General features: G+C 48.4%; 1 protein-coding gene across 2 annotated transcripts; it reads left to right on the top strand.

The window, feature by feature from the left end:
- The first annotated feature begins 1,030 nt into the window (after nt 1-1,030).
- Nucleotides 1,031-11,839, top strand: Klhl38 (kelch like family member 38). 2 transcript variants are annotated; one of them, XM_004661355.2, is made up of 4 exons: nt 1,031-1,190; nt 1,832-3,182; nt 10,092-10,197; nt 11,090-11,839. In XM_004661355.2, exons 2-4 carry the CDS (start codon nt 1,833-1,835, stop codon nt 11,377-11,379), a joined length of 1,746 nt encoding a protein of 581 aa, XP_004661412.2. In that variant the 5' UTR covers nt 1,031-1,190; nt 1,832; the 3' UTR covers nt 11,380-11,839. The 2 variants fall into 2 exon arrangements, with proteins under 2 accessions (XP_004661412.2, XP_044999960.1); XM_045144025.1 differs by having other exon boundaries at nt 1,716-3,182.
- The last annotated feature ends 821 nt before the right edge of the window (nt 11,840-12,660 follow it).

Genomic DNA, 12,660 nt, shown 5'->3' with positions numbered 1-12,660 from the left:
ATTTTAAAAAAACATCAAGCAGGGGCTGTTGCAAGTCTGAGGAAGACTTGAGCCAAAGAAAAATTCAGGCTCCCCTGTCACTTGTTGCTGGAGCTATCCGTGGACTATTCTGGAAGATGGACAGTGCATATCTGAGCCTCTCTTTACTTCTCCGAGCGCTCTGAGACCTGTCACCATGGTCCTGACTGCCTCCTCCCCCATCACCCTCTCCACCAACATGCTCCTCCTCTGCTCCTTCTCGCTCTCCTTTCTCACTCCCTCCATCTTGCCTTCTCCTCCTCTTCTTCTTCATTCTCTTTCTCCTTACAACCATGTCCCCTGCCCCCTGCCTCTAGCTCAATTCCACCTGACGAGAGGAAATGGAAAAGGAAGACGCAAAGGAAGCCAGAATTCTAAGAGAACCCAGCTGAAGAGCAGCCAGCGGGTGTTTGGAAGGAGCAGGTGGTGGGAGGACCACAGCCGTTCTCGGGACAGGAGACCCAACTAGGCTCTGGGTGTGTATAAGTTTGGAAACTCTAGGCTACTCAAAAAAAAAAAAAAAATTAAAAATTCCATCAGGGAATTCTGTCACCTGGGAGTCTGGATAAGGAAGTCACAGCCCTGGCAGCAAGGCTTCCAGACAGATAGACGGTGGGGGATAGAGAGGGTCCCAACCTCTGCCTCCCCTGTGACCATCCGCCGCCTCTACTGTCTTCAGTGACTCTACACAGGTCACAGCAACCTGTTTACAGACATCTAGAGTTCCCAGGCACTTTTAGGACAAGGGACTCGGATCGGGTCCAAATGGACAGCAAAGCCTTGCTCAGAGAAGCTGCCCCTCCCCGTCTATTTATGCCCATGTAAACACTTGCCAAGGAAACAAGGCGTCTGAGCATGCGTGGCCCTGCAGGCCCTCGGGTGGCTGCAAAAGGCAACTGGGAAATCACATGTCACAACAGTGGAAAGTACATATGCAGCTATTCTTAGCCCTGGAATGTATACACTGTCTCCCTGCCCCGCAGGCCTTGCACAGAGCTCGAGAAACTGTGAGAGGGCCTTCGGCATAAACAAATCCAGACTCCTAGGACAAATCACTTGCCAACTGCAAGGAAGGCCTGGGGCTCATGGTTTCACTCTGAGCTCCAGGTGGAAACTTTCCGGGGGGGACAAGACAGACCCAGCACCCGCGGATGCCACTGCGGCAAGACAAGGTAAGTGTCCCTAACTCTTCATTCCTCCGCAGGTGTGTTGATGTCACCAACAAGACAGAGCAGTGTTTGCTCCTTGTCCTGTGCTGGTTCCATCTTTTCAACAAACCCCAAAGACTGTGTGGTCATGTTTTTATTTATATCCATGTCCTGCAACGGTCCCTTGTCACCCATCACTTCTGTCTAGCTAGCAGACCACACCCCCGCAATGTCTTCCTTGGAGAATGACTAACACTCAGGAAGATTGAGTTCTCTAACACATATGCTGAGGATCTAGACCAGTGGACACACTTCTGATCAAATGGGTGCACTGTTACCTTGCTTCAGGCAAACATGTCAGTCCTTGACAGTCAGCAACTTCCAACAGCTTTACTTTGCTCACTGTCCCCTAAGATCAGCTGAAGATGCTGTGTGCCTGTTACCTCTCAGCAGAATCACAACCAGAAATAAGTCCACTTTGAGGTCTGGGGTAAGGGAGGACTTCCTTTCTGATCTTCTGCTCCCTACTCTTCATGATCCCACACACAGCGTGGTGACTGGACATGATCCTGAGGCCTGGAGACCCCCACAGCTGGTCTCTCTGATTCGTGGTGCTAGCAAAACTTGAGCTTGCTTGCTCTGGGGGCTTCCTCTCCTCTTTGTAGGATGGATGAGGAGTCGTCAGCCGGGCTTCTCTTCAAAGACCACAGCTTCTCCTCTGACTTGTTGAGGCAGCTCAATGGCTTAAGACAGAGCAGGATCCTCACCGACGTGAGCATCTGCACCGGGGCCGGGGAGGTGCCCTGCCACCGCAACGTGCTGGCCTCCAGCAGCCCCTACTTCAGGGCCATGTTCTGCAGCCACTTCCGGGAGAGCCAAGAGGCCAAAGTGCAGCTGCAAGGTCTCGACTCGGTGACTCTGGAGCTGATTGTCACGTACGTGTACACGGGGGAGGCGCACATCACAGCGGTCAACGTGCTCCCACTGATGGAGGCGGCTGCTATGCTACACTACCCCAGGCTGTTTGAGGCCTGTTCCTCTTACCTGCAGAGCCAGCTGGCCCCCAGCAACTGCCTGAGCCTGGTCAGACTCGCCGAAATCTTAAGCTGTGACAGCCTCAAGAGGAAAGCCAGGGAGGTGGCCCTGGCGAACTTCCCGGAGGTGGCGGCATCGGCCGACCTGAAGGAGCTCTGCGCCTTGGAGCTGAGAGACTACCTGGGAGACGACGCGCTCTGTGGGGAGGAGGAGAAGGTGTTTGAGACCCTCATGGCTTGGGTCAAGCATGACCCCCAGACCCGGAGGCAGTATATGCAGGAACTGTTGCAGCAGGTGCGACTGCAGTACATCCATCCAGCCTTCTTCCACCACTTCATCGCCGGCGATGCCCTCCTCCAGTCCTCCCCTGCGTGCCAGGCCATCCTGGACGTGGCCAGGAAGCGGGTGTTCTCTTTGCACGGCTCCAGCACCCCGGACTGCAATCCCCTGTGGCCCACCCCTCCAAGGAGCTCCTATCAAGACTTCCTCCTCCTCTTGGGGGGACGGAAGGATAACCAGCAGACCACCCGAGATGTCCTTCTCTATAGTGCGCAGACCGGCCAGTGGCAGAGCCTTGCCAAACTCCCCAGCCGGCTGTACAAGGCGTCAGCCGTCACCTTGCACCGTAGCATCTATGTGCTGGGGGGCATGGTCATCAGCGAGGGCAAGAGTGTCGTCAGCCGCAGCGTCCACATCTTCTCCCTGAAACTCAACCAGTGGAGGCTGGGGGAGCCCATGCTAGTGGCCCGCTACTCCCACAGAAGCACTGCCCACAAGAACTTCATATTCTCCATTGGGGGCACTGGGGAAGGGCAGGAGCTCCTGGGCTCCATGGAGAGATATGACAGCATCGGCGACATCTGGGAGACCATGGCCCGCATGCCAGTGGCAGTGCTCCATCCTGCTGTCGCCGTGAAGGACCAAAGGCTCTACATCTTTGGGGGTGAAGACATCATGCGGAACCCTGTGCGCCTCATCCAGGTAAGTGGCTGATTCCCTCCACCACGTGAGTGCATGAGCGGGTCTGTGCACGCATGAGCACCCATGCATACGTGTGCCTGCACACAGACCATGGCAAATACCCAGGTACATGTGTGTAATAGCACATATGTGCATATACACATACGCATATGCATCCATGTACCTGTAAATGCATGTGCGCATAAGGAATTGTGTGTGTGTATGCATGCATACAAATGTGCTTATATATGAATATGTAAGTGTATGTATATTCATATAATATACATGTGTGCACATATGCATGAACATGTGTGCGTACATGTTTAATGGCATAAGCATATGCACAAATACATGTATGCACATATTTAATGATGTGTTCAAGTGTCTACACCTATATGTTTATATTCAGGTATGCAAATCTGTGTACACCATTGCACATCCATGTGTGTGCATATGAACACACCATATCAGACGTGTGTACACACATGTGCAAGGACATGTACACATATAGTGCATGCATGCACATGTACACATTGGTCTTTTGTAGGGAAAGGAGAAGGGGGGCTGGAGAGATGGATCAGCAGTTAAGGCACTTGCCTGCAAAGCCTAAGGAGTTCAGTTCTCAGGAGCCATGCAAGGCCAGATGCACAAAATGGCACACGCATCTGGAGTTCATTTGCAGTGGCTGAAGGCCCTGGCATGCTCATTCTCTCTCTCTCTCAATCTCTCTCTCTCTCTCTCATTCTCTCTCTCTGCTTGAAAATAAATATTTTAAAAAAGAAAGGAAGAAGGGGAAAAGAATAATTTTCAGCAATGAATCTTTTAGATTATGAATTGCTTATAAGATTAATAAGCACAAGTATAATGCCAACCACAAAGAGATTGTCTTCATTTGAAGGAAAAAATAATTGAGAAATTCAAGCTAGAACCACAGAATGTGAGGTTAAAAAGTCCTACAGGACACCGACGCTGCTGCTAACGCAGTGTCAGGAAAAGTCCTTGCCAAGCGTGGTGGTGCACGCCTTTAATCTTAGCACTTGGGAGGCAGAGGTAGAAGGATCATCTTGAGTTTGAGACCACCCTGAGAATAAATAGTGAATTCCAGGTCAGCCTGGGCTAGGGAGAAACCCTACCTCAACAAACAAAAATAAACAAACAAAAAAGAGTTCAGTTTAAAAAAGAGAGAGAGAGAAAGAAAGAAAGTTCTCAAAAAGGAAGATTCCCAAGATTCCCAAGACTTCCATTACCAAATTACTAGGGGCGGATCTTGTAGCCCAGCCTTACCAGTGTGTAGAGAGCCAGACTTGAGTCCTGGCTGTGCTTGCTGGCTGTTTGGTGGCGTCTCTGCCATTAGTTATAGACGTGAACCACCTTCTTCCTCCATTGATGGTGTTTCCCTGGAGTCTGTAAGCCTGAAATAAGCCCTTTCCTCCTATAAGCTGCTTCTGGTCTGGTGTTTGTCCCAGCAATGAGAAAGTAGGAGATTCCTCAACAAGTCAAGGGACTAGGGAGTTGGCTCTCAGTGAGTAAAGAGCTTGCCTTGCAAGCAGGAGGACCTGAGTTCAATCCTCAGATCCACATAAAAAGCCAGGTGTGGCTGTGGGCACCTGTGATCCCAGTGGCGGAGAAGTGGATCCCTATAACTCACCAGCTAGCCAGTCTAGCCTAATTGGTGAGCTCCAGGCCAGTGAGAGACCCTGTCTCAAAAATAGGAGGACATGGGCTGGAGAGATGGCTTAGTGGTTAAACGCTTTCCTGTGAAGCCTAAGGACCCCGGTTCAAGGCTTGGTTCCCCAGGTCCCACGTTAGCCAGATGCACAAGGGGGCGCACGCATCTGGAGTTCGTTTGCAGAGGCTGGAAGCCCTGGCACGCCCATTCTCTCTCCCTCTATCTGTCCTTCTCTCTGTGTCTGTCACTCTCAAATAAATAAATAAAAATTTAAAAAAAAAAAAGAGGAGGACAGTGCTGGAGAGATGGCTTAGCAGTTAAAGCACTTGCCTGGGAAGCCTAAAGACCTAGGTTTGATTCCCCAGAACTCACATAAGCCAGATAAACAAGGTGGTGCATGCATCTGGAGTTGGTTTGCAGTGGCTAGAGGCCCTGGTGTGCCCATTCTCTCTCTATTTACAGCTTGCTTTCTCTCTCTCTCTCTCTCTCTTTCTCAAATAAATAAGTAAATAAAATTCAAAAAGAAATTTTAAAAAGAAGTGAACTGTATTTCTGAGGATAGCATCTGACATTGTTCTCTGGCACACACACACACACACACACACACACACACACACACACACACACACACACAAAGAAAGAGGAGGAGGATTCTAGCCAGGGATGATGATGATGTGACTAAATCATTGACAGTGAAGGATTTTCTCTTGCTTTCCTTCTCCAGCCTATATCCTCCCAGACCATGTGGGCAACTGCTTAGTCTTCCAGAATCCCTGCTCCCTCTCCCCCTCATTGACTCGAGCCAGTAAAGACACAGCACTGGCCACAGAATAGACTCACTGAAGCACTTCCACATAAATCCAGGGCAGCTTCTCTTCTCTGACAAGGCTTTCAAAATAGAATCAACAAATACCCTGGTGACTTCCCACTGCAAAATTGCCAGCAACTTCTCAAAACTGAAACGCAGAGCTCTAGAAAGCTTTCCACAAACACCTCAAGAAATGCATAGTGCCGTCAAAGCCAGCTGTGAGAGCCATGCCCGGGTGGGGTGGCATTAGGCAGACTGGTTGGTGCAGCCATGGGCAACAGGTACAAGCATTCTTTTGGATGCTTGTTTAAGTACTTATCACGAGCTTTCAAGGACACTTTGCTCACCCGAAGGTGGCTTAAAAAGAATGCTGGGTCAGGTGTGGTGGCGCACGCCTTTAATCCCAGCACTCAGGAGGCAGAGGTAGGAGACTCAACGTGAGTTCGAGGCCAGCCTGAGACTACATAGTGAATTCCAGCTTGGACCACAGTGATAGCTTACCTCAAAAAACTAAACACTAGGGCTGGAGAGATGGCTTAGCGGTTAAGCGCTTGCCTGTGAAGCCTAAGGACCCCGGTTCGAGGCTCGGTTCCCCAGGTCCCACGTTAGCCAGATGCACAAGGGGGCGCACGCGTCTGGAGTTTGTTTGCAGAGGCTGGAAGCCCTGGCGCGCCCATTCTCTCTCTCCCTCTATCTGTCTTCCTCTCTGTGTCTGTCGCTCTCAAATAAATAAATAAATAAAGGGACACACCACCATGCTTGGCTCCTCTTTAAAAAAAAAAAAAAAACAGGGCTGGAGAGATGGCGTAGCGGTTAAGCGCTTGCCTGTGAAGCCTAAGGACCCCGGTTCGAGGCTCGGTTCCCCAGGTCCCACGTTAGCCAGATGCACAAGGGGGCGCACGCGTCTGGAGTTCGTTTGCAGAGGCTGGAGGCCCTGGCGCGCCCATTCTCTCTCTCTCTCTGCCTCTTTCTCTCTCTGTCTGTCACTCTCAAATAAAGAAATAAAAATGAACAAAAAATAAAAAGTAAAGTTTTATGTTCATTTAAAAAAAAAAAACTAAACACTAACAACAAAAAGAATGCTGGGGGTCACTGGATGATGCAGTTGGATTTATGCCCAGTCGAGGTTCTCTCCATGCATGCAACTTTCAATAGTGGCACTAGGGAAAGTGAGTGTGTATGTATCCTCTTATCCCTGGCCTTCATTCTGCCTCCATTTCTGGATGACATTAGACAAGTCTCTTACTATGACCGAGTAACACTTCCTCCCTGGTCAACCATCCTTTGTTAGCCTTGCATAGCCTCTCTGGGGTATTAAGAGACTTAGGAGCACAGGATGGATTTGGTTGGTTGGGTTGTTGTTGTTGTTTTTTAAATATTTTATTATTTATTTATTTGAGAGATACAAAGAGAAATGGGAAGAGAAAGAGAGAGAATGGGTGTGCCAGGGCCTCCAGCCACTGCAAACAAACTCCAAATGCATGTGCCCAGTTGTGATTCAGGCTTGTGTGGGTCCTGGGGAATTGAGCCTAGGTCCTTTGGCTTAACCGCTAAGTCATCTCTCCAGCCTGTGGCTGGGGTTTTGAGGTAGGGTCTCACACTATTTTCTTGTTCTTGTTTTTTATCTTAAGCAACATATTTTCAGACAAAATCATGGGGCTTCACAGCCGTTGTAATTCCATCTCTAGCACTCAGTCTCCTCCAGGACGCAATGACAAGCAGGACTGACGGAGACCTCACGGACAGGGTCTTGTTCTCTGAACTCCATCAGGGAAGGCTGCTCTGTGCGGCCCCAAGCAGAGTGAAGCTGCTGCTCATGGTTAAGAGGCCGGCCTCTGTGCTCAGCCTGAATAGCTTTCCCACCAACTCCAGCTCTGCAACCTTGGCAGGTCTCTTAACCTCTCTGAGCCTCAATAGTCCAATTTGAAAGCTGAGGGAAGCGATAATAACTGCCTAACAGGGTGGTTATGAAAGTCAGTGTTTTATCAAATGACAAAAATAAGGTCTTTGATAACACTAGATATGATATTTTACATGGAGGGATTTTTCTAGTGAAGACTATGCTATTCTGTATAAATAAATAGTTTTGTTACATTTTTCTTTGCTTTTTTTCTTTCTTACTTTTTAAAAAAATTTTTTGTTTATTTTTATTTATTTGAGAGTGACAGACAGAGAAAGAGAGAATGGGCGCGCCAGAGCTTCCAGCCACTGCAAACGAACTCCAGATGCATGCACCCCCTTGTGCATCTGGCTAACGTGGATCCTGGGGAATTGAACCTCGAACCAGGGTCCTTAGGCTTCACAGGCAAATGCTTAACCGCTAAGCCATCTCTCCAGCCCCACTTTTTTTTGAGCCAAGGTCTCATGTATCCCAATCTGGCCTCAGACTTGCTATGTAATGGAGGATGACCTCAAACTTCTGATCCTCCTGCCTTCACTTCCCCAAGTTACAGTAACAGTAGTACGTCAGCACATTATGCGTTTGTGTGGTACTCAGTTCAGATATGCCAGGCAAACGCTCCACTAACTGAGCTGCGGTCAGGTCTGGTTTTCCCTTCCTTACAGGGAACTCATTCTATGTCTCTTGCTAGGTTTTGCCTGTAATTAATTAACTTATATTTGATACTTTAACAGAAACTAACGGAAGAAGGAATCATAATTTGATCCTTCACATCTGGGCATGGCCAGTGAGCTAATCTCTCCTCTCTGGTCTTTCCGCTTTCTCATGCATCTCTTTCTTCCTCAAAACTCAAATTCCTTTTAGCATAAGCTATTCAAAAGCTTTCTGCCCTTAGACTCAAATTTATTCTTGGTTCTCTGACCCTCTTGGATACACAGGAAAATTTAAAAATACAAACATGAGCAAGAATAAAAATGATTGAAAGTCTCATTGCTCTTCTCACTATCCAAGTTGCTCCATTTCTCATCAAAAGAATAAAATATGCCAAGCCAGGTTAGTAAAAATCACATCCACAATGCAGAACTTTCAGTCCATCTGATAGAAGTATAGCCCCTGATTTTGTGGGCTCACATGAAGACCAATTTCTAATACAGTCTCCTTTCTGTCAGCATTTCACTTACTGATAGTAAATAAATTTTTTTAAAACTGAAAAGAAGTAGAAATTAAAACAAAACAAAAAAAAAACCCTCATTCCTGGGCTGTAAAGATGGCTTATCTGTTAAGGCGCTTGCCTACAAATCCTAAGGACTCAGGTTCAATTCCCCAGTACCCATGTAAGTCAGGCGCACAAGGTAGACCATGAGTCTGGAGTTCGTTTGCAATGGCTAGAGGCATCAGCGTGCCCATTCTCTCTCTATCTCATCTTTCTCTCAAATAAATAAATAATCTTTTGAAAAACTCATGCCTGGTTCACCCTTTGAGTTACTACTTCTGTCCTTAAAAAAAGAAATTAACTTGAGGCTGTGGATAAAGCACCTGCTGAATAAGAAGGGGGGCCTGAGTTTGGTGCCCAATGCCCGTGTAAAAATGCCAAGCACAGCAACACAAATCTGTTACATCAGTGTGGGAAGGCAGAGACAAGAGGGTCTCTGGGGCTTACTGGCTAGCTAATCTAGCTCAATTTATGAGCTCTGAGTTTAGTGAGAGACCCTATTTCAAAAAACAATGTAGAGGGCTAGAGAGATGGCTCAGCAGTTCAGGCACTTGCCTGCAAAGGCTAAGGACACGGATTCGATTCCCCAGTACCCACATAAAGCCAGATGCACAAGGTGGTGCATGTGACTAGAATCCATTTGCAGCGTGGCTAGAGACCCTGGCACACCCACTTTCTTTCTCTGCCTCTTCACCCCCTCTCTCAAACATAAATAAATAAAGTATTTGCTTGTTTTGTTTTTTTTTTTAATTTTTTCGAGCTAGGGTCTCACTCTAGCCCAGGCTGACCTGGAATTCGCCATGGAGTCTCAGGGTGGCCTCGAACTCATGGTGATCCTCCTATCTCTGCCTCCCGAGTGCTGGGATTAAAGGCGTGCACCACCACCCCTGGCTTAAATAAAGTATTTTTTAATGTGGTAGAGGGCTGGAGAGATGCCTTAGCAGTTAAGGTGCTTGCCTGTGAAGCCTAAGGACCCAGGTTCAATTCCCCAGGTCCCACATAAAACAGATGCACATGGTGGCGCATCTGGAGTCCATTTGTAGTGGCTAGAGGTCCTGGTGCGCCCATTCCCACACTCTCTCTCTCAATCTCTTTCTCTTCCCCTTCTCTGTCTCTAATAAATAAATAAAAATAAAAATAAATCTTTTTTAAAAATGAGATAGAAAGCAACTGCAAAAGACCCGCTGACATCGACCTCTGGCCTTCACACACACACACACACACACACACACACGCACCTGCACACATGCGTGCCCCACACATGCAAACACGCCTGCCCCCGCCCACGTGAAAACCAGCTAACTTTCAAACACGGTGGCGCGATTGTGCTTCTCCCTCAGGTTTACCACATTTCCAGAAACACGTGGTTCAAAATGGAGACGCGGATGATCAAGAACGTGTGCGCCCCTGCGGTGGTGCTGGGGGAGCGGATTGTCATCGTGGGAGGTGAGTCTGCGCTGGGCTGACACAACTTGGCACCGCCCAAAGAAAAGGGGTCACCGACAGGCCATTCTTTTCAAAAGCACATCCATCCACCTGGGGACACACGGACAGCCCTAAACAAGGGGTGAACTTACACCTGTTTTGCAGTTGTTACAAGGTAAATAAAATAGGATGCCCGCAGCATTTAGCACTGCCCCAGACACACAGCCAAGAGCAGAGTGTGGCTGTCGTTATTAATACTGACTACTGCCATGCATGGTGGCTCCGACCTGTAATCAAAGCACTTGAGAGGCTGAGGCAGGAGGATTTCCATAAGTGTCTGGGCTACATAATAAGTTTCAGGACAGTCTAGGATACACTGCAAGACCCTGTCTCAAAATAATGATGCTGGTGGTGGCTCCTAATGTGCCATTGTTCTGTAAAAGCATAATATATAATGGTGAAGAGGGTTCCAGTTCTGACCATAACAGTTGTATACTTTTTGCAAAGACTTCATCTTTCTGTGTCTATCAGTAAAATGGGGATCCTTAAAGCATGTACCTCACAGGGCTATTGTAGAGACTCATTTCTGAGTTTCCAAAGAAAACCTCCTCTCTTGGATTGCTCTATCTCTCATATGAGCAAGACAAAAACGTCAGTGAGGCTGAGGAAGCTACTAGACGGAGAAGCTGTTCTCACCCTACACATGGCTTATACATGGCCTTAGCGAGGCCCAGATCTAGATGCCAACTCCAGCTCTGCTACATGCCAACCCACAGCAGGGTACCCCAGACATCTCATGCTTTAGTTCAGAGCCCCCAGCTTGGTTTAGGCAAGGAGTAGGCACATGCCAGCCACTGGCCTCCAGTCCCCAACAAGCAGCCCTGCTCTTGCCCACACGTCATTTGCTTTTCAGGTTACACAAGGAGAATTCTTGCTTATGACCCTCGCTCTAACAAATTTGTCAAGTGTGCCGATATGAAAGACCGCAGGATGCACCACGGGGCCACGGCGATGGGAAGCAAGCTCTACGTGACGGGCGGGAGGCGGCTGACCACGGACTGCAACATCGAGGACTCGGCCTCCTTCGACTGCTATGACCCTGACACAGACACCTGGACGTCCCAGGGACAGCTGCCACACAAGCTCTTTGACCATGCCTGCCTAAGTCTCCAGTGCATACCCCACGTGATCGGCCTCTCGTGACAGCCACAAGGAACCTGTGGCCGGCAAGGGACCCACCCAGCTCCAAAGACCTAAGGATGCGAGAGTGAGTCACAGGCTGAGGTGACAATGTTTCCATCCTCCATGTGCCCAGTCTTGCAAAACAATGCTCATAGGCCCTTATTGGACTCTATGCTTACTTCTGGAGCCTCTTACTGTTACCAAGAATCTTGCTACTAAAGCTGGACAGGTATGGATCGTGTCATTCCAGACAAGGGTGGCATTAGCTACTGGATTGACTGCCCACCTGAACTTCCTGGAATAGGTCAGAAACAGTCCCCCAAGAGAAGAAATTCTGGGATGACAAGCACACGTGTCCAGAGTACCCCCAACATCTGGAATGAAAGGGTTGCCACTGCTAAGTTTCTCTGCATTCTCTCACAGTACGCTGAAATGCCAGCAAAGAAGGTTTTCAAAATTATCTTGCACTGGGAAGCATTTAAAACACAAAAAGCAGAATAAAGCTTTTGTTTCTGGTGCCAAATGATCTTTTCCTCCAGGCTCCAAGGAGTTATAAATCTGCAAAATTAATCTGGCTTTTTCATTTTGGTGTTATGAGAATTGTTCTTCTGGGGAAAGCCAACAGATTCCTTCAGCAATTACAGCAACCACTGTCTCCAGATAGCTGACTTTTCCTGTGGTCGCTTTATCAAGACCCCCCCCCCATCAAACGCACACAGACACACACATACACACACACACACACACACACACACACACACTAGCTTAGTGTCAAGCTAAGGAATCAGCGAAAATGCCCATCAGCTGCACTGTGTGTGCGGCGCAGTCACCTGGGAAGATGAATGGAAACAGGGCTGAGCCCCATTCAACACAGATACATGGGATTTCTTCCAGGCGGGGGCCCAGAACTCTGAGTTTCTGAATAGCATCTTAGACGACCCTATTGCTCAGTCAGGGTGGAGCACCCCAGCCCCGTTCTGCTACAGACACTGAAGACCTCCAAGAACACTTCTTTGCTCATGCTGTCCTGGCCAGTCCTGGTCCACCCTTGCACTGTAAGCAAAGTCCTCTCCCCTATGTATCCCTGGTGGAAGCACCTGGAATAAGTTTTGTTGTTCCGAGTCTGGTACCCAAGCACACTTGCGCCAGAGCCTCCCTCCCTGCTCTGTCTTGCTCATCCATATTCTGGGACTTTCCTTTCTTTCTGCCTTCCGTCCTGAGCAGCTCAGGCTCTCTTTTTTTTTTTTTTTAACTATTTATTTATTTATTTGAGAGCGACAGACACAGAGAGAAAGACAGATA

Source organism: Jaculus jaculus, chromosome 2 (assembly GCF_020740685.1).
Source record: "Jaculus jaculus isolate mJacJac1 chromosome 2, mJacJac1.mat.Y.cur, whole genome shotgun sequence".
Taxonomy (NCBI): Eukaryota; Metazoa; Chordata; class Mammalia; order Rodentia; family Dipodidae; genus Jaculus; species Jaculus jaculus.
Note: the sequence above shows the minus strand (reverse complement) of the source record. Positions and strands in the feature narration are given on the sequence as shown.